Source organism: Kogia breviceps, chromosome 1 (genome assembly GCF_026419965.1).
Source record: "Kogia breviceps isolate mKogBre1 chromosome 1, mKogBre1 haplotype 1, whole genome shotgun sequence".
NCBI lineage: Eukaryota > Metazoa > Chordata > Mammalia > Artiodactyla > Physeteridae > Kogia > Kogia breviceps.
Window position 1 is genome coordinate 105,892,601 of NC_081310.1, and position 24,924 is coordinate 105,917,524.

At 39.4% G+C, this 24,924-nt stretch overlaps 1 protein-coding gene and 1 long non-coding RNA gene across 6 annotated transcripts in view; both read left to right on the forward strand.

Moving 5' to 3' along the window:
• Positions 1 to 695: 695 nt before the first annotated feature.
• Positions 696 to 2,066, forward strand: LOC136794473 (uncharacterized). The gene is made up of 3 exons (XR_010841294.1): positions 696 to 812; positions 1,266 to 1,403; positions 1,633 to 2,066. It is a non-coding gene; the product is annotated as an uncharacterized lncRNA (long non-coding RNA).
• Positions 2,067 to 23,684: 21,618 nt separating this feature from the next.
• PALMD (palmdelphin) overlaps positions 23,685 to 24,924 on the forward strand; it is a 54,892-nt gene continuing 53,652 nt past the window's right edge. For 2 of the 5 annotated variants that reach the window (XM_067040329.1, XM_067040314.1), the window contains exons 1-2: positions 24,009 to 24,095; positions 24,449 to 24,494. Coding sequence is in view for 2 of the 5 variants with exons in the window: in XM_067040314.1 (XP_066896415.1) it covers positions 24,450 to 24,494 (45 nt within the window). In the remaining 3 variants the exon portion in view is untranslated. Of the gene's footprint in view, positions 23,966 to 24,008; positions 24,096 to 24,204; positions 24,495 to 24,924 lie in introns of those variants that run through there. The other 3 variants (XM_059077560.2, XM_067040323.1, XM_067040318.1) reach the window with 3 other exon arrangements.

Genomic DNA, 24,924 nt, shown 5'->3' on the forward strand with positions numbered 1-24,924 from the left:
TTACATTCACGAATACATCTCTAGGGGTGGAAAACTTCTTAGAGATACAGGCTAAGCATATTATTACTTTCAAAATGATTTCTAGCTCTTGCTAGCACCTTAGAACCAAAATTTGGTCACTATCCTTTTCCCATAGCAAAGACTGAGCACTGTCAAGAGGCAAATATTCAGTCTAGGCAGTTATTAAAAGTGAGAATGGATGAGTCAGGCTTTCCAATCCACACTAAGCTACATGTGTTATAAATAGGCCTTTTCTGATGGAGTGAGCAAGTCAGGGCAAGGTAACTTTTTTCCAGAAAAAGAAAAGAATTGTGTTTTTTAAAAAAAGTTCTAGGGCTTCCCTGGTGGCGCAGTGGTTGAGAATCCGCCTGCCAATGCAGGGGACACGGGTTCGTGCCCCAGTTGGGGAAGATCCCACATGCCGCGGAGCGGCTGGTCCCGTGAGCCATGGCCGCTGAGCCTGCGCGTCCGGAGCCTGTGCTCCGCAACGGGAGAGGCCACAACTGTGAGAGGCCCGCGTACCGCAAAAAAAAAAAAAAAAAAAAAAAAAAAAAAAAGTTCTAGTGTTGTAGAATGAGGGTTGGAATCACAAAGGATAAAATACAACTAATATACTATATGTATTTTCTGTGCTGACACTTTAACATACAAATCCCTTTTCTTACCCTGTCTTCTAAACTTCGCTCAAGTTCTGCCTGTTAGTGTACATCAGTGAAACTCTAAACTCCTAAAAGAGTATGCCAAGTATCTCTGCCATTAAGAACCATAAACGGGACTGGATGAAGCAAGTTTCCTCTAAGAAATCTTGATGGGTGAGCATTCAGGGCTACAATGGCCTCTTTTATTTGTAAAGTACCATCTCATCCTTAGCAGTAATGATGCATCAAGCCCACTTCCTGAGGATTAACCATTTGGGGGCGGGGAGGATTTTAGGAAAGATGGGCTCCTTCTCCTCCTCCTCAGGATATGCCAGGCCCTTTAACAGCTATTACCTAAGTGGATACTGCCAAAATCATTTCAGTTCTAATCAACCTCAACTCCCCACTTTTACCCTTGGGCTGAAACCGTACTTTAACTAAAAATCTATATTCCAAATTCTTTGCCTGCTGTCTTCCAATTTCATTCTGTATCACAGAGAGAGCACTATTTAGTGTTGAGAAACTTTGATCTAGATCATCACTGCTCTTTTATTAAGACTTTATTTGCCTTCATTTAGGGGTCTTTAGTGACACATCACGACTGTTTTCTTTATAATATTTCACCAGGTTTCAGAAATAAAGCTTCCTTAGTAACGAAGAAAACAATACTATAATCAAGCGTGACTGTGGTTGTCTGCCCGTCGTACAGAAACAAAGAAGAAAGCTCTGGAAAAGAACATGAAATTTAATGAGTTTGCTCTGCAGGTAGTGTGCTGAATTCCCCTAAACCCTCGCTCTCAGAGTATTTTCCGGCCTGTGTCCCCGGTGCCAGCACCTGTTGCTCTTTCCTCTCCCCCGTGGCTCCACAGGGCTCACTGTGGATTCATGTGTCTGTGGCTGTCTGTCCTCCCACCCTCTGAGGACAGTGACTGAGAGCAGGGATGACTGACAAGAGATGGAAGGCCCCCTGCTTCAGAAGGTGTTTATATTCCAGGGGGAATATCTGTGAGCTGGAAAGGAAATGCTGGGGGGCCAGCACCTGATAAGCAGCTGATCACGCTCTCGATGTCGTCATTATGGTGTGTCATCTAAGCGACAGGATTGGAATGGTTAGACTCCCTGGAACCAGAGGGTCAGATCCAGGCAAAATTAGCTCGGCTTTTCATCAGGGTAATGACTGTAATCTTTTGCATTCCCCAGAGTGCTTTATAGTCAAGGATCTTAGAGAGAGTTTGCCAACGATTAATCTCAGCAGAGGCCAGCGGGTTTCAGGATGGCCAATAACTCTCACTTACTTCTTTCTAGTCCATAGTGTGCCCTCACGTGGACTGCTTGCAATGACTGACACTAGAAAACTATCATAGTACTAGCAATATTACACCTTTTAATAAATGATTCTATCGAGGACTCAGTGGTCCATGCTGAGTCCAAAAGTAGAGGAGCACATGCAGAGTGGCTGTGAAACAATGCCTTTACCAAGAGTGGGAAACACACCAGCATCTTTCCACCAAACTGCCCAGCAGTCCCAGTTAGGAGCTTGAAATCCAAGCACCTAGAAACTGGGCCTGAGACTGACCTGTCTTCTATGAAATGTGCTATTGGCAGAATACTAGTTTAGGTCCAAATAATGTTCCTTAGAGAGAGAGAGACAACAAAACAAAAAGGATAATTCCACAAACATGGTGAAAATGGAAGTTTTCTCAAGAAAGTTTATAATCAGGAGTTTTCATTGTGCCCAGAAAAGAGAGGATCATAGAATCACAAGATTTTAGAGCAGGAGGAGATCTTGGATGTCATCTAGACCAATTTCCTTATTTTACCAAAACAAAACTGCAGACTAGACTTTTTCCCCCAGCAATCAGTCGGTTAAGAACAGGTTTCCACTGAAGGCGAAGGAGCCAGGTAGGGACAGGAAATAAGAATTTCCTGAGGAGGGCAGAGCTCTATGACCAAACTGGCCATGAGGATTAAGATGCTGAAAGGGGAAATAAGAATGCTGGAAGGGCAAATACAGGAAAACCAAAACCAGCATCATTTCATTTCCCAGATTCTACTAGACTGTCCTTGAATCTACCCTGGAAGGTTACAAACAAAAATGAGGATCCCAGGTCTAAAGTGAATTCAACAAATTATAATCCGATGTCAAATAAAATTGCCACCTGCATTTCTCAGGTGCCTTGAAGGTACTCCATAAAACGTGGCAATAGGGACTTCCCTGGTGGTCCAGTGGTAAAGAATCCACCTTACAATGCAGGGGACATGGGTTCGATCCCTGGTCAGGGAACTAAGATCCCACATGCTGCAGGACAGCTAAGCCCGCGCGCCACAACTACTGAGCTCGCGCACCTCAACTAGAGAGACCGCATGCTGCAAACTACAGAGCCCATGCACTCTGGAGCCTGCACGTCACAACTAGAGAAGGGAAAGCCTGCGTGCTACAACTAGAGAGAAGCCCACGCCGCAATGATAGATCCCGCATGCCTCAACGAAGATTTCGTGTGCCGGAACTAAGACCCAACACAGCCAAAAATAAATTTAAAAAATAAAAAAATAAATGATAAATAAATAAAATTTGAAAAGTGGCAATAACAACATGCCTTTTGCCAAATATAGACCTTACCCTATGTTCCCTCATAATAATGTTAAATAAGATATGAACGAATAGAGAATTAATGAAACTGTGAGGCAGAGTCCTACAAGCTTTCCACAGATTTCCTTACAAATTTAGGATAATAAAATATATAACTAAAACTCTGTACTGTTTGACAATTAAAGACTGCCATTTCCCAAGCTCTTTGACAATGCTGTAGTCTCACACTGCTTCTAAAAATTCCTTTCACAGTTGCCTCTATAGTAGTTTATGTTCTGCACTATTCTTAGCTCTCAGCTAGGTCTCAGCAGTTGGAGAATTCCGGGGAGTCCTCAACGCCAAATTCCAGGACACAAAGCTAATACCATGGCTTCAAACTTCTCTTTTTAAAACGAATGATTTTAGGTTTTAGTTATCAAAAGAATGTTGCTTTTAAATATAATGTAGGCTAAAACAAATATTTTTCTATAGCAAACTCAAAATAGCAACCATTTCAATGAAAGCTTATGACAGGAGTGGCAAAATGGGGGTGATAAATATAAGTAGGTATATTTATATATATATATCTTTTAAAAATAAGTTTCAGATTTAATATATGATTCAAGTACCAAACTTTCAAAGAAAATTGATATTTCATGCAGTAGAGCAATTTGATTGTTAGATTTATTAGGCTATACTGGATGCATTTCTCTACTTCTGAGATTAATTCATTGATCAAATATTAATTGAGCACCTAAATGCTTATGAATAAAACAGACAAAAATTCCAGACTTCATGGAGCTCACATAGTAGTGGAAAGAGACAGACAGTAAAAAATAAACATTAAAAAACAGCAAAATTATATATATATTGTATATGAGAAGGTGGCAAACACTATACAAAAACAGAACAGGGTGAGACAACTGGGGCAGAGATGCTATACAATTTTATTTTATCTTTTTTTATACAATTTTAAATAGGGTGACTCAGGTGTACATAATTGAGAAGGTGATGTTTGAAAGGCTTTCAGCAATTGAAAGAGCTGGCCATGTGGGTTTCTAGGGGAAGATGATTCCAGGCAGAGGCCCATGCAAAGGTCCTGAGGTAGAGCACATCAGCTTTGTGAGTAGGAAGGGAAAAGCAATAAAACACAAGGTCAGAGATTAATAGGGGTCCTTCGTGCAGGGTTGTGTAGACTGTTACTAGTATTTTGGCTTTTACACTGACGGTTATATGTAGAAAAGTGACATGATCTGACTTAGGCTTTACAAGGCTCAATCCTTGTTGAAACAAATAAAAAGCAAGGATGGAAGCAGGGAGACCAATTAGGGGGTGAGAGACAATAGTGGGCTTGCACCAGGGTGCTAATGATAGAGATGATAAGAATTGATCAGATAAAGCACAGAGTTTAAAAGTAGGGCAAATGAGATTTTCTGACTGGCTGTGGGGCAAGAGAGAAAGAGAAGATCAGAGGTACCTCTAGGGCTCTGAGCAATGAAAAGGGTGGTGTTGGCATCAACTGAGATGGCGACAAATGGAGAAGAAGCATTGCAGGCCTGAGGATTAGACATTCCATTTTGGATATATGGTTTGTGATATTGATTAGCTCTTTTAGTGGAGATTTCAAGAAGGTGGTGGATAGAGGCAACTATTTCAAAGAGTTTTGCTGCAAAGGAAAGCAAAGAAGTAGAGTGGTAACTGGCAAGGATAGTGGAGTCAGTAGAAAGCTTTGGTTTTCATTATTTGTTTCAAGATGGAAAATATAATAACTAACATATTTGTATATTGGTAATAATGTTCCAAGAAAGTGAAAAATTGAGGAAGCAGGAGAGAGAGGGGAGAATTGTTGGGGCAATGATCTTTGGCTGGTAAAAGGTGGGATCTAGCACACAAGTAGAAAGAGAGCTTTCACTCTAAGGAGAAACTATAGTAACAAGTGCAGAGGGTGGAGCTAAAGGATGCAGTTGCTGCAGACGTGTAAAAATGGGGGTTGGAGGCTGGAGAATTTTCTTTCAGTTGTGATTGAGGATGATGGAAGAGGTATTTGAGGTTTGAGGAGAGATGTGAAAAAAATTAGCTAGAAAACTGGGAAAGCCAACAGACTAGGGAAACCATTTCCAGGCAGCATTAAGGATGAAGTATAAAGCAACAGAGGCCCATCTGAAGTAGAGAGTCATCAATTTACAGTGGGATAAAACTGTGCAAATTATATAGTGAGGCAAGGTTTTTTGTTTTTCTCTTGTCATGCTCTGATGGATTGGTGTAGGTGTGTAGTAGACAGACAGATGGATTTAGTGGCTTTTGTGAGGAAGAACACTGAAGCCAAAACAGGCAAGGGAATTGAGGGTATATGCACGAGAGTGACTATCCTGATTGCAAATGGAATTCAAGCTTGGTCAAGAGTGAAGAGAGGACATCGAGAGGGTGACAGCGAAAAGGTAGTAAGATCAGTGGGTTGCAGATATAACTGGAATCAAATTGTTGGAATCATGGTTCCAGAAGGAGGGAGCTAGAAGATAGGAAGTAATGGTCATAGAATGGGAAGAGATTATGGAGATATTGCAATTATGGGTAATGACAAGATTCAGAATAATAATCTTTACTCAGAAAAAAAACTATAATAGAGAAGAAAAATAGAATGTGACAGGAAGAAAAATGAGAAAGGATTAAACCCAGAACTGTTGAAAGGATCTGTAGCTTTTCAGAAATGACTGCTAAACTGCTTCTTTGGGAATTTTGTGGGTGTGGAGAGAAAAGTGACAGGTGGCAGCCAGTATAAGAAAAAGGCACTGGGAAGACTTCATTTCTCAAAAAGAATTATCTCACTAATTTGAAGCTTACTTGAGTCATAACGCTTCTCTTTTAAAATGCATTTAGTACCTCAGTCACCTACCCCTCAGTATGAATTGCAATCATTAGACTGTTCTAATGCTCTCCCAGCTCTGGACTTAGATATGGGGAAGTGGAAGTTCTGAGTAGAAAAATGAAAAGATGGACTAGAAACTTTGAATGATATTCACATCAACATTATTTTTAATAGCCAAAAAGTGAAAATAACTGAAATATCCTTCGACTGATGAATAGATAAATAAGATATGGTGTGTTCAGACAATGGAATATTATTTGGCCACAGAAAAGTCCCGATATATGCTACAACATGAATGAACCTTAAAAACATTTTGCTAAATAAAAGTCAGAAACAAAAGGCCATATATTGTACACTTCCATTTATAGGAAATGTTCAGAATAGGCAAATCTATAGAGACAGAAAGTATATTAGTGGTTGCCTAGAGCTATGGGTACAAGAAGATTGGGGGTGATGGCAAAGGGGTATGGGTTTCTTTTTGAAGTAATAAAAATGTCCTAAAATTGATTGTGGTGATGGATGAACAACGCTGAATATACTAAAAATCCACTTTAATGGGTAAATTATATGGTATGCGAAGTATATCTCCATAAAGCTGTTTTTGAAAAAAAAAGAAATTTCGAGTGAGTTTGGGTGGGCTTTGGACAGCTGGAGGACAGCATTATAATAGACTACAGGGAAGAAGAATTTGGAAAACATTAAAAGGAGCTTTATCTTTCCTGGGATTTGACCTAGAGCGCTGTCATACACCATGGGACTCTCTTAAATCAGCTCTGTCTCCAACTTGGGCCTTCCCAGCAGAGACATGGGCTGACCAAATACCTAGGAGAGTTTTCAGAGCACAGTATTTAAAGTTCAGTCTCTAAATTCAAGCAGAAAAGGACTGAAATCCTCATTCTGCTGCAGGTTGTGTGTATGTGACTTTGGGAAAGTCTCCTCATCACTCTTGGTCTCAATTTCCAATGGAAATCATAAAACTACCTTTCTTCTAGTATCGTCATAAGAAGTCAATGAGATAAGAACGGCATAGCACCTATTGAAGTAGCTGGCACACAATGACTGCTTAATCATAATAATTCCGAAACTTAAGGAATATAAAGAGAGGTGGCTAGAGATTCCAACAGGTTTGAAGGTGTGTGCTCCAGCACTGCATTTACACACTTCCAGGCCAGACAAATTGGAAAGGATGGACATGTGTCCAAGAGAAGTATGTTTTCCCCCTTCCAGTACTTCCCCTTTGGCATATATGCCTGTCTCTGGGTGAACTGTGTCCTTGCTGTCAAGAAGAAATGGTAATGTTGCAGGGGCAGCTCTATTTCCACCCAAATACTCAGGCCCAATGCAAAAGAATTGCTTTACCGTCACCTTTTATGAAAAAAATCAGGCCCAATGTCATCAAGTGGCTTTCATAAGCCTGTAAGAAAAATTCTCCAAAAATATATCTTATGAGCTTGACATTAAGAATTAAATAATATTCTTTTCTATTATGGTTTATGAGATAAACCATAATGGAAAAAAACATTTAAAAGGATAAAAAATGTATGTATAACTGAATCACTTTTCTGTACAACAAAAATGAACACAACATTGTAAATCAACTATACTTCAGTTTAAAAAATAAGAAAAGAAAGAAAGAAAGAAAGAAAGAAAGAAAGAAAGAAAGGAAGGAAGGAAGGAAGGAAGGAAGGAAGGAAGGAAGGAAGGAAGGAAGGAAGGAAGGAAGGAAGGAAGGAAGGAAGGAAGGAAGGAAGGAAGAAAAAGAATTAAATAAAAATTTACTGCCAGATGATTAAAACACTTTCAGAACTTGTAGATCTCATGTTTTCATGGGCAGACAGATTTCCAAATATATTTGAAACTGCAATTTATTGAGTGGTATAATAAAAGCAGGTATCATGGGCTATGGAGGCACATGTGAGTGAATAATTAGTTCTACAAATCCAAGTAGGCTTCAGAGAGGAAGAGTCCTTTCAGCAGGCCTTGGAAGGGTGAGAAGTTTCAAAGCTGGGGAAGAAAGGAAGGACAGAGTGACTTCACAGGTACATTTCATATGCAGGGACTAGTAAGTAAAATGGAAAGTATGGGAGCAGGTAGATGAGGACAGACTGCAAAGGGCTTTGACTGCCAGGCTGAGGTTCGGACTTTATTGTATAGTTAAAGGAGGCCAGGGAAGTGGTATGATATGATAAGATCTATGCTTTGAAAGAGAACTGTGGAATGTAACTTAGAAAAAAAAGATACATCCTTTACAATAGCAACAAAAATATATGGTGCCTAGGAATAAATCTAATAAAGATTTTTCCTAGTTGTCCTCCCGTATCCATTTTTCTTTCTTCCCTCTTAATAGTATCTCTAGCTGAGCACATGGCCACACAGAAGGAAGGCTGCCTTCCAGCCTTCCCTGGACAAACAGAAAGTTGAGCGGAGAGGCACTGCAGACCCATAGGGAAGAATGATATCCCATACATATGCCATCTCCCTCCTCCGAGCAAAGGTCAGGCCTTCTATCTGCACTCGGGATCCCAGACTCATCTTTCCAGCACCTTTTCTTCTTTAGCTATCCTTTCTTTCTCTTACAAAAGTAACTGCTTACCCTCCATAGGATCATTCCCATTGGCTTACAAATATCTTCCAATATCTACAGTCACAAAAAACAAGAACTTTCTTCTCTCCATACCCACTTCCAGCCACTGCCCTATTTCCCTGCTCCCATAAATCACCAAATTTCTTGAGTTTTAGATACATATTTACTCCAATTCCTCATTTTGCATTCTCTCTTTAGCCTATTCTGAACTGTCTTCTGAACTCATGATACTCAGAAGAAAGAAAGCTACCGGAGACTCCATATTGCCAATTGTGTCATCTTCTAATTTAGCCCCAAAAGCAGCATTTCATGTAGTTGTCTCACTTCCTCCCCCTTTAACACTCATCTTGCACACTTTCCTGCCTTTCCTCCTACCTTTCTGGCTGTTCTTACTCAGTCTCCCTTGCCTGCTTTTCCTCCTGTTCCTGGCCTCTCAGTATTGGATTTCCATAGAGCTCAGTCTGGGACATTTTCTCCTTTCTCTACAATCTCTCCCCAAAATGATCTCATCTATTCGCATGGCTTTAAATACTGTCTATAAAATATGATGACTCCAAAACTAATTCTCCAGCCCAACCTCTTCTCTGAGAGCCTATCTAGTAAATCCTGGTTATCTACTCCATGTGGATGTCTTAGATACTTCATATTTATCAAATTTAAAACCACACTCTTAATTTATACACAAAACAAAACAAAAACATACCTGTTTCTCTCTCACTCATTCTCTCTCACCAGGAGTCACTCAAGATAAAATTCTGCATGTTGTCTATGGTGGCCATGGGTGCACCATTCAGACCTCCCTTCAAGAAAACCTGTCTCACAGGGCACTCCTTCAGATCTGTCTCAAAGTTCACTCTGAGGCAATGCTTCCTCCTGGCTGTTCCCAGAATGACTAAATGCAGTAGGAGAACTAGAGCCAGGCTCTTTGGATGTGGGACTCCTCTAACAAACAACCTTGACCCAGGAACTCCCCATCAGCCTACCTAAGGTGCTTTCAAAATTGCACTGAGCTCTGAAGCTCCTTCTATACAATCCTCTTTCCTTGCCGCTGTCCTTTCACAGATGGCAGACCTGCATCACAGCCTGAAGTCTCCCTGCCATGCTCCCTCTCTAAATATCTGTGAATGAATGAGTCATAAATGAACCATACAGTTAACCACCTGTGTCTCATTCAAATACTATCTTTCATAAACTTTTTAAAGGGTCTCTAAAGTTTTTCTGTTTTGGACCTATATTTTTACTTAATTCCTTAAGAGAGAAAGACCAGGACTGGGTGACCTCCAGGGCAAGCCTCTAGTGGAAATAAACTCATAGCTCTCATCCCTAATGGATGTCTTCTGAAGCATTACAGGAGGGGCCTTGAGGACAGCAACTGACTGAAACCCACTAGCAAGGTAAGGCATAATTGACCAATACTTCAATATCTCAATATCTATCTACTGGGAGGTATCAGTCTACATCCACCCCAGGATCCAATTACCCATGTACCTAGTTAAAATGCATAAAGAACGAAGGTCAAGCAAGCTGATTTGACAATGAAGACTGGGTGGGTTACATTTTCTGAGGAGGCTGGTGGCTCTACCATAGCTGGAATTACTAAATTACTTCTCTTTTCACAATTCTGAAAGGACTGAGATAACTTCTTTTGTCACTTCTTTGATTGAGAAGCCATCAAAAAGACACCTCTCATGCCAACAATGTTGGGATGGGTTTAACTACATAGAATTACTAAAAGAAAAGTGGTTTTCATTGGGGAAAAAAAATCTATTATTGCTCAAAAAAATATGCTCATAGCTAAAGTCTGGCTATTAAAGTCATGAGGCTATTTTTTTAACAAGTATCACCTGTTACCTGGAGGCAGTTTTCCCTAGTCGTGAGATATTTATGGTAATTCTTAAAAGGAAGCAAACGCTCCCCTATGGTCAATTTGCAAGCTTATTAAATGTTTCTATGACAACAGCAAAAAGGTATGGCTAGTTGAGAAAGAGAGCAAATAAAAATCAAATAAGTATTCAGCTAAATCTCATAAATCCAGAACTATGAAAAGAGGGATCTAATTCAAAAAGATCCCTGAGTTTTCAACTTGGAACAATTTAAATATTATCTCCTCAGGGAGACCTTCTTTGACTGCTCAGTCTAAATTAGCTAAACGCCTTACCACTGCAACCACCCATAACCAGTAACTTTACTGAAATCCCTGCTTTGTTTTCTCTATGGCACTTAACACTATCTTAAACTGTGGTCATGTGTTTGCTTTTCTCATGTCTATTTTCACCACTGAAATCTAAGGCTCAAGAGAGCAGAGACAGTGTCTGTCTGCTCAGAACCCTGTCGCCAGCCTCATGTACAGTGCCCAAGTCACGGCAAATACACAATGAATACTGGCTGAGTGCATGAATACTACCATGCCACAACAGTCATTTCTCTAAGGTGTATAGCATTGAAAAGTTTCACACCGTGAACAGAATTTTAAATCTCAAAAGACCTTCAGTAATCATCTGATTCCCATCAACATGTTTGAACCAAGATTTTGTCATTCCGAGTGACTTATCTTTCCAACCAACCACAGAGGCACCAACACAACACCAGCTGACACACAGGTGATATGCAGACTGTAATTCCCACAAAAGTCTTACTGATTTCAAGCTAGTGCCTCAGGCGAAGGGTTACTTCTTTTCGTACATGAGTTGACCACTCAGTAAAACTTTAATGCTTAAGCTTATGTTCCATTTAGACTATGGGAAGTGTTTTCATCCCTAAATATATCATTCAGATTGACCTAAACACTTTGAGGGGTGGTAAATTAATAAATATACCTAGACCCATTTGGTTATGTTCCACCTAAGAATAACAGTTCTTAGGGAGGTTAAAGGGAGGAAGGAGAAAGGGTAAGGGACAGATGAAATTTATTTAGGTAGTGAGGATACAGGTAATAATCAAGAGCTCTGTGCACTTTTGCATGAGAGAGAGAAAGTAATACTGGCCATGATATGGGATTAATCATGCATGCTGCTTGAATCACAATGTTGGCTATAAGCTTCAAATGTGTTAGCACTCATTGGTTTGGTGGAAAGAACCAAGGGCTATTGGCAGAGACAGGAATAAAAGCTGCAGTAACATTGCTGTGAGAAGCAAAGACTCTCAACTATTATTCTAATACCTTACCAAAGTGACTTTAGAAAAATCTAGTTTCTTTTCAAACATGTTATTACTGTAGAGTGTTGAATTTACATTTTGATAATGGAATAACCACTATGTACTAAAAGATCTTCCCCAGGCCACACCCATCCTAGAGAGACAGGGAGACAATCAAGGATATAGTAGTCATTGCAATTATCTTTGATGCTGGAGCCCCCAGCCACTCCACTCCTAAAAGTTTAGGTCTTTCCCATCCCCTTGGATCCCTGAAGTAGAGAAACACCATACTGAGAAAAAGAAGGAAGGGAGGGAGGGAGGGAGGAAAGAACCATAGGCAGTGATTTGGGCTACGGTAAATACAAAACAAAAATAAAACTAACCGTGAATCAGCTAACTTTTAGGACTTCTCTGTAGGAGTCAAATATTTCTCCCAAATAGAGAAGTCAGTGGGCTGCCATGTGATATCTATTCAATCAGCTAGAACATTTTGCTCTTTAGTATAATGAAACTTGTAAATAAAGCTAAGCTCTGTATTGGTTCCCAAGGGGAAGATCATGCAGTTTGCTTTGGTGGAATGTCAAGACATAAGGAGGAAAAGTGATCATCAATAAACAAATGCACAGAACTGAATCACCAGATTCTTTTTTGTAGACAAACCCTCTTTACTTTGAGCCCTATGTTAGGAAGACTCTTCTCCTTATAAATAACTTGGTATTTGGGGACTACCATTTGTACCAATGTATAAGAGCCTCTCTGTACATTTCACCCATTGTGTACCCATGGCATACCATTTGTTTGCATTCCATTTGTCAGCATATGCATTTGTACTTGGTAGATTTGTGGAAAGAGGGAGAAGACCCAGCAATCACACAAAGCTTGACACAAAATTGAAAGTGTTTACATTGCACTGTTGGAAGTGAGCTACTTTCAACAGCTCCAGGAAACATAATACTTAGTTCATTAGGCCATAATAAAATGCATTTCTGGCTTCTTCACACACACACAGATTTGGTAAATTCAAACAAAGGAAAATGGATCTGCCCACACCCCAAAATGATGTGATTTGTATTTCATTCATACCCATTTCCGAAAGGGATATGTAATTAAAAGAGGGAGATAAGAATACAGCTTGATAAAAATCAAATGTCAAATGGGCAAACCATAGTAAGTTAATAAAGCCTTGGACAAAATTAACCAGAGATAGTCATCTGGCTTGACCTTTCTTTCCCAACTGAATTACTATTCTTTCCCTATTCAGGGGCTGCCTTTAGAGGGCTGGTTACTATTGTGGTACCATATTGGCTTAGGATTTCATTTTTAACAATTCCAATGTCTATCAGGAACAGAGTGGACTGCTCTTTGGAATTTCACTTAGAAGGAAATTTTTAGCTAAATTGTTAAATTTCTCTTCCAAAAATATTTTTATAAGATTAAAATTAGATATAAATACATTGTAAATCAACATACTTCAATAAAATAATTTTTAAAATAAAATTAGCTATATACAAAGGAATATTTTTGTTGCTGAGATTTTTTTTTAAACAGTGGGTGTTGGACAAAAGATGTGGGTATAAAGCGGCAGCTATCTTTGACACTACTTGGACTATACTCTAGAACTTCACATTCACAGGAAATAAGGACTCTAATTAACCTCCAGCTCTAAGGGAGGTCCTACAAATCTGTTTGTGGAAACTATATTTCTTGGAACTTAGTGTTTTCTTAAATTCTCACCCCACCTACACCACTGCGTGACTGCATACTGCAATTCTTTCGATCTTTGCCCTGGGCGGGCATTAAGCAATCTAACTCTTACAGTTAGAATCTCACCAGAGAGAAGAGGAGAGGGGAAAGGAGAGAGGAGAGAGGAGAGAAGGGAGAGTGGGGGGGAGGAGAGGAAAGGATCTAATGATGACAGATCTAATCACAAAATAACAACGATTTTTCATACTAAAATAGAGTAAAACTTCTAAATGAAAATGTTTGGTGTCTTTTTGGTTTTGTTTTGTTTAGGTTCTTTTTTATTTTATTTTATTTTATTTTATTTTATTTTATTTTATTTTATTTTATTTTATTTTATTTTATTTTTTTGCGGTACGTGGGCCTCTCACCACTGCGGCCTCTCCTGTTGCGGAGCACAGGCTCCAGACGCGCAGGCTCAACGGCCATGGCTCACAGGCCCAGCCGCTCCGTGGCATGTGGGATCTTCTCGGACCGGGCAACAAACCCGTGTCCCCTGCATCGGCAGGAGGACTCTCAACCACTGCACAACCAGGGAAGCCCTAGGTTCTTTTTTAAAGACCTAACGCATGCAATAATCACTGGCCCTTACAGAACATCCATCTCTCCAAAGAGAGACCGATTAAATATTTTAGAAGTTAACTTTCAGTTGGCATCTTTCAAAACACTTATTTCTAAAAATCTTCAGGCTAGAATTGCTATTGTCTGGAATCCAATCTGTCAGTAGGCTAAACCTCAGAGCCTTCACTCTCAATAGTAAAATGGACTGAAGGGTAGACACACTGACAGCTGGCTCATTTCTTGCTTTGCCATGTAAATCTTCTTTAACATAACTGGCTCGCACCCTAGCTTTCAGAGTGATGGCTCTACTAGGAGCCAATCTAATTGGATAAGCTTCTAGCATATTTCCATAATAACAAAGAATCAGACCAAGACTTCCAAGATTTCCACAGACAGTCGAATGGAAGGACTGCTGGACAGAGAATGCTAACATTTAATGAACTGGCTCTCTGCCCCAATCAATCAGTCCATCTAAGCCTCAGTTTCCCCATGTTGGAAATGAACCCATCTGATAGCTTCTTGGTTCACACAGAAGGATGAGACTCTGGTCTTTCTCCTGAACAAGTCAATCACAATATTAGGTTATATGTGTAGAAAGATGCATTCAGCAAATGTGAAAGCACTGAAAAAAATAATAATGTGCCTGCAGGATTTAATAGACCTAAGAAATTGACATGTACAATAAGAAGTTAACTAATAATAACAGTTGCCGTTTATTAAGCAACTATTATGTTCCATTATCACCTTTACCTAAATATTCATTTGACTTTGGTCAAAAAATTTTATGAGGACTATAATTACTATCAGTTTACACCTGAAGAAACAGACTGAGACTGATTTTTCCAAGTTCACTCACCTAGTAGGTAGAAAAGTTGGAAAATAAGCCCATGTCTCTCTGATTCAAAACCACCTATATTTATTAACCTTCTAATTAAGAAATCAAGATTTTGATATATGTGAATCAGTTAAGGACATTAATAAATATATATTTGGACAAACATATTTATATGTGTGTATATATGTATACATATGTATAGTCTGTTTTGGGGGGTTTTTTAACATCTTTATTGGAGTATAATTGCTTTACAATGGTGTGTTAGTTTCTACTTTATAACAAAGTGAATCAGTCATACACATACATATATCCCCATATCTCCTCCCTCTTGCATCTCCCTCCACTCTCCCTATCCCACTCCTCTAGGTGGACACAAAGCACAAAGCTGATCTCCCTGTGCTATGCAGCTGCTTCCCACTAGCTATCTATTTTACATTTGGTAGTGTATATATGTCCATGCCGCTCTCTCATTTCGTCCCAGCTTACCCTCTACCCCATGTCCTCAAGTCCATTCTCTATGTCTGCGTCTTTATTCCTGTCCTGCTCCTAGGTTCTTCAGAATCTTTTTTTTTTTTTAGATTCCATATATATGTGTTAGCATATGGTATTTGTTTTTCACTTTCTGACTTACTTCACTCTGTATGACAGACTCCAGGTCCATCCATCTCACTACAAATAACTCATTTCTTTCTATGGCTGAGTAATATTCCATTGTATATATGTGCCACATCTTCTTTATCCATTCATCTGTGGATGGACACTTAGGTTGCTTCCATGTCCTGGCTGTTGTAAATAGAGCTGCAGTGAACACTGTGGTACGTGACTCTTTTGGAATTCTGGTTTTCTCCGGGTATATGCCCAGTAGTGGGATTGCTGAGTCATACATACATATAGTCTTTGAATACCACATACCTTACATAATAAACTCGGGACTTAGAAGCCTGTATGCGGACAACTTGGTAAGTCAGTCATTCTATCATCTGCTAAGGAATCTGTATCTGGGGAGAATATTCAGTTTGTCTAGGATGATCTAGAAAATCAGGGACTGTGACTGTACTATTTCCCCTTTGCTTCCCCACCCTCCAACCTGACTCATTCTCTTGATTAATTAACTCCTAATTGTCCAAATCTAAAAGATTCAGACACTCGGCTCAGCTGTCATCTCTGCTAGGATGACTTAGTTGAACTCTGGCTTTCCCTCTACCCTGAGTCTGACTTTAGTGACCAGCACTTTTCACACAGCGTTTACTTGTCTTCTATCTCCTGTCTTCTCCACTGAAAAGAGCTCATTGTCTTATTCATTTCTGTCTCTAGCACATAGTACAATGTCAGTTACATAGTCAGATGTTTGACCAAAGTGTGATGTATGGATAGATGAATGAACAAATGATCAGAACTCAGGGCACTTGGGCTACCATGTAGTATTGACATCCCTTTACAATTCCATACCCAATTCCATAATTGCATTCCTGTGATGGCCAAACTGTTCTCTGAAACTTCTCAGGGAATACCAGTGTTTGAGATTTAAATATGAGAACCAGGAATCCCCGAGTCTAAATTCAAGAGTCTAGCAGAATTAGGGAATCTGTGACTCCTTGATGGGGAGGATAGCTCCTCAGTGATCAGTTTCAACTCCTCTATTTGCATATATGATCCCAATACCTATATAAGGTTATTTATTTTGCTATACCAACAAAACCTGAGATTCAAACTTAAGGAGAAAATAAAAAGGGAATGAGAAAATTTTAGTAAGTACAAGGGGCCCCACTCAATATTTCTTTGTGCAAATCTAGGGCAAAAAAAATCCAACTACTCAAATGTTAAAACTTACCGTTACTCTTTAAACTAAAATCACAAATTTGAGGAGAAAAATACAAAATAATTTTTCCAAACAAGAAACAAAAAAAGTTCAAACTTTTCAAGTTTAAAAAGCAGCTTAGTACACACAGAGGCAAACTGGACAATTTAAATATCCAGTTGAGTATGTGTAGTATCACATATTGTGGACACCATTCAAAATACTTTTGACTTCAGGAACATTCTTGATCCAAATATTTTAAATATTGAATTGACTGACTGAAAATGAAAGCATCAAGTGAAGGTATCACAGTAGAAAAGCATTTTTGAAAACACCCAAACCCGAAAACAATGCCAAGGGAAGGGCAGCTTCCTTACACTGCTAACAAAGGCAGGAAAATGCATAAGGCAAACGGTCCTCACCAAGTGCTCTGACTCAAAAAAAGTACACTTAAAGTTCAGCTTAGATGGTCCTTTCATCCCCTCTATGGTACACACTACACACGGGTGTAAAGCCACTAGGTTTGGATGTGTGAGTGGTGATTGATAGAGGAGAATTCATTGTGCTGAGGCACCTATAGTCCTTGATCTTGCTGGAATGATAATTGTAGACTCTTTAGACTCTGAAGTTTTTCAGAGTTTTTGGTGAGGAAGATCACAAAAGTAAAGTGCCATTCCCATCACATCATATCAAGGGTATGTACTCTCAGGATGACTTATCAATGGTGATGTTGACATCAATGCTAACATTTTTACGATGCTGATTATCTTCATGTCCATTTGTAAACTGAGCCAGGGGAAACTAAAATATAAGATCCTAAATATGTTAAATATTAACTTTTCATTTTATGTGCACATGAGAAAAGAAAGAAATTATGGAACACTTGCATTTTGTTTGATGGGTGTTTGGGGGGATTTTTTTGCTATGCCATGTTTCATTTGTTAATAGGTAATTTTTTGTCTGTGGCTATTTTTGATAGGCTATTATATAACCGAGGCTGAGTTCAGAAAACAGCTGCTTCCTTCATCTCCAAAAAGTCCAACAATTGTTTTAGTTAAATATTCTTTTCCACTAAATTAAGCAGTTGTTTGAATCCTAGGAAACTCAGCCTGAAAGAACTATAAGTTGTTCAAAGAGAAAGCAGCATGCTTATCCACACACACACTTTAAATATCTGCTAGTAAATTTTCTTTTTGACACTGGTATACCTCTGGAATACTTCACTTACAGAAAAGCTGTAGTCTCATTTTTAAACAAATACCTAAAGAAAAATGGTTATAGATTGTGTGCAGTCTTAAAAAATCAATTCCACAAATTACAAAGATGACCAAGTTGGCTCCTCATGCATAATGTGTTATTCTAGGCATGTAATAATACATGTAGTTAAACCTGGTACTATAGTGTCTCATTCCCACTGAGGAAAAATAGAGGTAGGATGATATAGTGGACTGTGGTGGAGCTTTGGGACAAGACAATCCCAGATTTAAAATCCTGGTCTCATTGCTTACTGGATATGTAACCCCTTGATAGGTTACTGAATCTTTTCAAGCGTTGATTTCCAAAAACAGACAAAATCCTTCACTATGTGGAAGTTGTCCCCATAGTGAAAGAATAAAGACAATAATCCAAGCAACCAACAAACAAAAAAAGTACATTATATAGTATTGTAGAAGATGATAAGGGTTATGGCAAAAAATATGTCCAAGAGAGGGGGATTGCTAGAATCAGAGAGGTCTGTGGTTTTCTATAGTGTGGTCAGGGGAGGCCTCACTGAGAAGGTGACATCTTGGCAAAGACCAAAAAAAGGTGAGGGAATGAGCCATGCAGGTATTTGGGGTAAGTGAGTTCTTAAGATCCTAGGGCAGAAGGGGAGTCTAAGCTGTAGGTACAAAAAATGCAGTTTGGGCATATAAATGGCATTAGAATGAGATGAAATGAGATCTCTAGGGAGTGAGTAGAGAATAATAGAGAAGAAATGAGCACCAACAGATGAACTCTGGTGTTCAGGTTGGGGAAAAGAGAAGGAACCAGCAGAGAAAGCTAAGAAGGAGAGACTAGTGAGGTGGGAACAAAATCAAGAGTGCATATCATGGCAGCCAAGTGAAGAAAGAAGGAAAGAGGAATCAACTCTGCCCAGTGCCGTGAACAGTTCAAGTAAGAGGAGCACATGCACCATAGACGGTCTTGAAGCCTATTGCATTTTCCCCATTTAGCCTCTAAACTATAAAGCTCAAATTACCTAACAAAGAAATAGGCATATTGTCAATCCAGCTATATAAACCAGTATGTGAACCAGTATCAGGAATATAAATATAATATAAACCAGTATCAGGAATCTCTTGGAATTTATGTGATCACCCCATTTACATACCTGTCTGTTACTTGCTTATAGCAATTAAATACCATCCCATACTAGAGAAGGAAAGGATGTGAAAGTAAGAGTCAAGGGCAGCAAGAATAGAGACAGACTGGTTATCACATAACAAGTCTGAGAATCAGGATGTTTTTAATGATTCTTTCAGAGATATAGAGGTTTCAAAGAACAGTTTGGTGATCATAGGGATACAATTATGGAACTAGATATGAAATTGTAAAGGTGTGTCACTACTACATGGGAGCCCAAGTACCCTGAGTTCTGATCGTTTGTTCATTCATCTATCCATACTTCACACATTGGTTAAACATCTACTGACTATGAGAAGGAAACTCCCTCTTTAGGCAGACACCATTTCTGGCCTCCAGAAGTCTGAGAAGTCATATAGAAAGAAGGGAAGAAAGAGAGAACAAGAGAGTAAGCACCCACTTTTATAATGGGATCTGGCTTCAGAAAGGCTCTAGAAAATCTTTTCACATTATTTACTTCCTACCCTTGGTTTCCTTCAATGTTCTTCCTGCCATTATTTTATTTGGATTTTATTTCTCTGTGGTTTGCAATCCAAAATCTCTAATCTAAGGCTCTATTTTGTCCATAATTTGGAATCTATCAAATTCTCATGCTTCTGTCTAATTTAACCCTCTTACTGAAATTTCTTTTGGATTTCTCCCTTATAAATCATTCCCATCGCCATCATCCTTGGATTTTTAAATATTTGTATTAGCACCTTAAGTACTACACCACTTACTTTGTTCTACTTATTCATTTACTCCTTGGCCTCCAGGCTCACACCTAAAGGTTAGAAAAAAGCCTGGGCACCCTTCCTTTTACAGAACATTGGCAATTTTTTAGGCTATATCCGCAAGCACTCATATTTCATACTTCCTACCTTCCTAAAAGACCTTCTTACCTAATCATTCCCTCTTCCTATATGTTCTGAAAAGAGTTGACAGTTTTATTCTTCTGAAATATGAAGTTGATCTTTCTTTTCCCACTTCCCTAATTCACTTTCCCTGAACATCAAATTCTATGTATGGATATATATTTCTATCAGTGTTTCCATCTAATTCTCCTCTCTGCCCCAGGTAAGGACAATTTCCTTTCTGGTCTTTGAATACATTGTACTTCCCTCCCTCTGACACTTAGAGATGACTTCTCTGCTTTTAAGTTCTACTTTCTCCCTGTAGTAGCTTTCCTGCAACTCACATTAATTTCTATCTTCTTCAACTTATTTTGCATTTACTTTTTGTGCCATGCACCACTATTACCAACCACGCTATACTATCCTGGCCTCAATTAGTGCAATAGTTAGCACTACGTTTTATCAGAATACAGTGACAGTTTGTTTACTATTCTTTTGTCCTCTAATTGTTTCAAGCCTATGTCTTCTCCAACCAGAAAGCAAATTCATTTTAAGAAAACGCAGTCTCAGAAGCTCTTATGTCTCTTAACTCCTAATATAAGGTCAGGTAATGGACTGTAACTTTTAACTCTTGCCATCCTCATTTACATTGGTTGGCAAACAACAAAATATTTAGTAAAATCACTTTAATAAGATAATTGAGAACAGATAGAGCTCTATTGTGTATTTTACAATGACTGAATTTGGTCATAAATATATATTTAACATTGAATAAATACTAGTTCACTAGATTATGCTGCTTTGTGGACCATAATTCTAGATATTTTGTGATCCTACTTATTACCAGAGATAAAATAAATTTTATAAATCCAGATGAGCCATCTTTCCTGAACTCCAAACTCATATATCCAATTGTCTATTCAACATTTCCACGTGATAACTAATCCACTTGTTCAAAACAGAGCACTTGGTATCCACCCTCTTCCTCAAAAAAAAATTATTTCACAACTTCTGTATCTCAATTGATGGCAACTTCCATTTGCTCAGTCCAAGGGTCTTTGAGTTATCATGAATCCTCTCTTTCTCTCAAACCCCATCCAATCTCAGGAAATACTGTGGGTTCTACTTTAAAATACATCCACAGTTTAACCAGTTCCCACTACCCTCATTGTACCACTTTGGCTCAAGCTACCATCATTTCTCAGCTGAATTACTGCTGTAGCATCCTACCTAGTCTCCCCACTTCCATCCTTGCAAAACATGCTAGGTCATGTTACTTCTCTGCTCAGAACACCTCAATGGCTTCTTACCCCACACAGAGTAAAAGCCAAAGTCCTTACAATGGCCTAACGAGACCCGTTCGTGGACCGAGACTAGTTACAATTCCAGTCACATCTCCTGTTATGCTCCTCTTCAGTCCCAGCTGTCTAACCATACTGGCCTTGCTCCTAAAACATGCTACATAAGAGTCCACCCAAGGCCCTTTGCACAAGCTTTTCCTGATCAGCTCTTCCCACTGATATCCTCATGGCTAAGTCCCACCCCTCCTTCAAGGCCTTGTTCAAATGCTCCTCTCTCATTGAGGCTACCTTAAGAGCCCAATTCTAAACTGCAACTTGCCACCCATTAGAGATCTTTATTCTCCCTTGCTCTATTTTCTTTCCACAGCATTTATCACTGTGGCTGTCATGAGAATATGCCTCTCAGACATCCAACTATGGGAATATAATCGACCAGGGGTCCCAGCTGTTGTACTCTGAAATCCATCCCTGTATTTGCATCAAGACCGTGCCTCTCGGGGGTTACTCGCAGCCATTGATTGAGTCTGGCAGGAATGCTAAAATAGGCTCATTCCTTGGAGACACAGGACCTCTCTGCTAGCTGACTTCGGCTCCAGCACTCTGTGATGGCCTTGCCAATCCTCCTTACACTGCACTGCAGGTTGGGCTGTTTTCACCCAACTTTCTCTCCCTCTTGCCTTCAGTCTGGTCAAATTTGCACGGTCTGATCACTTTCTCAGACCTTCCCAGCTCCAGCCTTTGCTGCCTACCTCCCCATTTTCTCTCATACTGTCATTCTCCTAAAAAAATCAAACACATTTAATCCATCTTGGCATTTGTTTTTCAAAAGGACTCAGACCAACATAGTCATCTTCTCACCTCCTATATTTTGCTTGTTTATTATATTTATCTTTTACTCCCTACTAGAATATAGGTTCCAGCAGAGCAGGAATTTTGTTTATCCATGTATCTCAAACATCTAGCACAGTACCTGACATATCAACAAATATGTGCAGAATAAATGGATAACAAATGCTGAAAATTAGCAATTATTAGTATTATCAACTAAATAAATGAATAAACACATGATGATCCCTATCAGTTATTACAGTTTTGCTCCCTCCTAAATTCCCTGATTCTCTTATTTAATCTAGTCCTCCCCTTACACTAGAAAACACTTGGGTTTTCCCATTACAGAAATGAGATTTAAGAGGTAAATTCGTTTTAGGAAAAGATCCAGACTAATAATTGGATGGCTGCCGTCTGTTCTGAGCAGCAAATATGCAATTCTGACTGAGATATTTATCACTACAGCTCTCTTGTCTTTAATTTCAGCCAGGATCTGCAGATAAACAAAATCAAAAATTTTTAAGGTTTGATCTTTTAAGCTTAAATATCCATCCAATAGCAATCAAGCTTGGCCCACACCTGGTCAATTCTCCCATTCTCTAGTCTCCCTAAATGTCCCTTGAGGATGTATGAGTGAAGACAAACTAAACTCATGTATGACTTCAGACTGTGGAAACTGGTGAGTTTCACCTTAGGGTTCTATGGTAGGGCGACTTTAAATGACAATATGGGGAATTCTTTTCTCACTAGGGCCACAAAGGTTACCCAGAGGAGATCCCCACAGAGTTCTAACTAAGGGGTTTATACACAGCTCTAAGTGTTCTGGGAGCTAGATGGAGGAGGAGGCTGGGGGCCCAACTCTTTCTCATAACGACTGATGTAACCTTCAGCCTGTGTTTCACCTTGCCCTGTTTCTTGGGCAGAACTGATGAATGGCTATTAGAAAGTCCAGGTTCCAATCCTGGCATTGCTACTTATTACCTGTGTGACAAATTACCTCTCTGAGCCTCAGTTCCCTCATTTTTAAAATAGGGCTAATATCTGCCAGCACCTTGTAAGATAAATCCAACATAAAGCATTTGCCTATAGAGAGTACTCAACAAATGTTAGCCATTATTATTACTGATATCAATAATGCAAAGGAAATTAGAACATCTGTTCAATGTTTTGGGGTGTCCTTTTAACCTCTTCAGCTGAATGTTGATATGAAGGTGCTTGATAGCATCCAAACATGTAACAATGAGGTAGATGGTAATTAGGATTTATTACATCAAAATTTAATTAAAGAAATGGTAGGGGAAAGAAAACAAAGTCAGTCATAAAGCTTCCCAGCCTCTGCTTTTACCTAAGAGTTTCGCTGGGCTTGACTTCCTCTTTCTAAAGGGCCAGGGAATACTCACATGGTGTCGGACTACATGAGTTACAGAATGTCTCATCACACTTTCAAAGTCTCATTCTTTTCTCTTGCATAACTGGTGAGGTCAAGATGGGCAACTTCCTGAGTGTCATTGCTGAATAGGATCCAAGAAAGAACTTCATTCCGTAGAAATCCAAGACAAGAAATAAGGGAGGGTGGTACTTGACATTTAAACCACACTAAACACAGCCGGTGGACCAAGTTCTTAACAGAGTCACATTAATGCCTTTGATTTCTCCATGACCTAAAGATTCCAAAATTTGAAACAAACTGCTGAAGTAGGAAGGGAAGGGAAAGGCAAGGGCAGCCTGATGTAAATTTACCACTATATTAAATTCTAAAGTTACTCTAGAATTTTGTATTCTTATCTAAATGCAATTAAAGTAAGAAAGGCAAGCAAGTGACTTGACCCAGTCAAGGAAAGGCTTTGTCTTTGCAACTCTGGAGGACAGTACAGGTAAACAACTTTGTACAAATACACACAGACCCACACATGCAGCAGTTTGGTTGTGTGTGGCTAGAGCAGAGGCTGATTAAGCACTCAGTACACGGGCTTCTAGTGCTACTCCTAGAAAAGAATGAATTGGGTAAGGAACAGTTAATAAGAAAATGTGCCTTGCTAACTGTGCATATTACAACAAAGAGCTGGCAGCTCCTGAAGGAAAAGGGCTTGTACGGCTGCCGTTCAAACTTGTCAGTCAGCCCGTGCTAGCAGCCTCAGCGTCTGCTTCCCCAGCATACCCTCATTACATGTGTCTGGCCTGATCTGTACATCTGCTCAGAGACGCTCCTGCCGAGTCGGGGATTTCTGCTTTTCTCCACCGCTGCCAAAGCGGATTTCTCCCTGCTTCTCTGTCACCTCCACTCCTCTCCCCAAGGAGGCTCCTGCTTTATGGTAGTTTTGGACTTCCCTCACTGGCTGCCTGTCCTTGACTTCTAGAATGGAAGAAGCTGAGCTGGTGAAGGAGAGACTCCAGGCCATCACAGTAAGTCTTGCATATAGTTATAACTCATGGAGGAGGTTGCTTATACGAACAACAGACGCGTTGCTAGCTGCCCCAGCCGCTGAGCCCCGTAAGTGGAAAAACAGAACTGTCACCTTTCATGGACGACGAGTCTCTGCCACTCTCTTAACCCTGGTGACCCTCTGTAACTCTTGGTTTTCCGAACCTGAGTACAGGGCAAATGTTCTTCATTTCCACAAAAACTGTGCCTATGTTTTAAATAGCAGTCAGAAGCTTTTTAAGGCAGTTTGGTTAAACTTCTATGTACCTTAAAAAAAATGCAGATTTTCCTTAAATTTATATTTGACAAACAATAGATAAAAAAACAGACCCCTAACTTGGAAACTTTTTAAAATAATTAATTCACCAAAAAGTTAAAATCTTTTAAAAGGAGGAGAGAAAAAGAAATAAA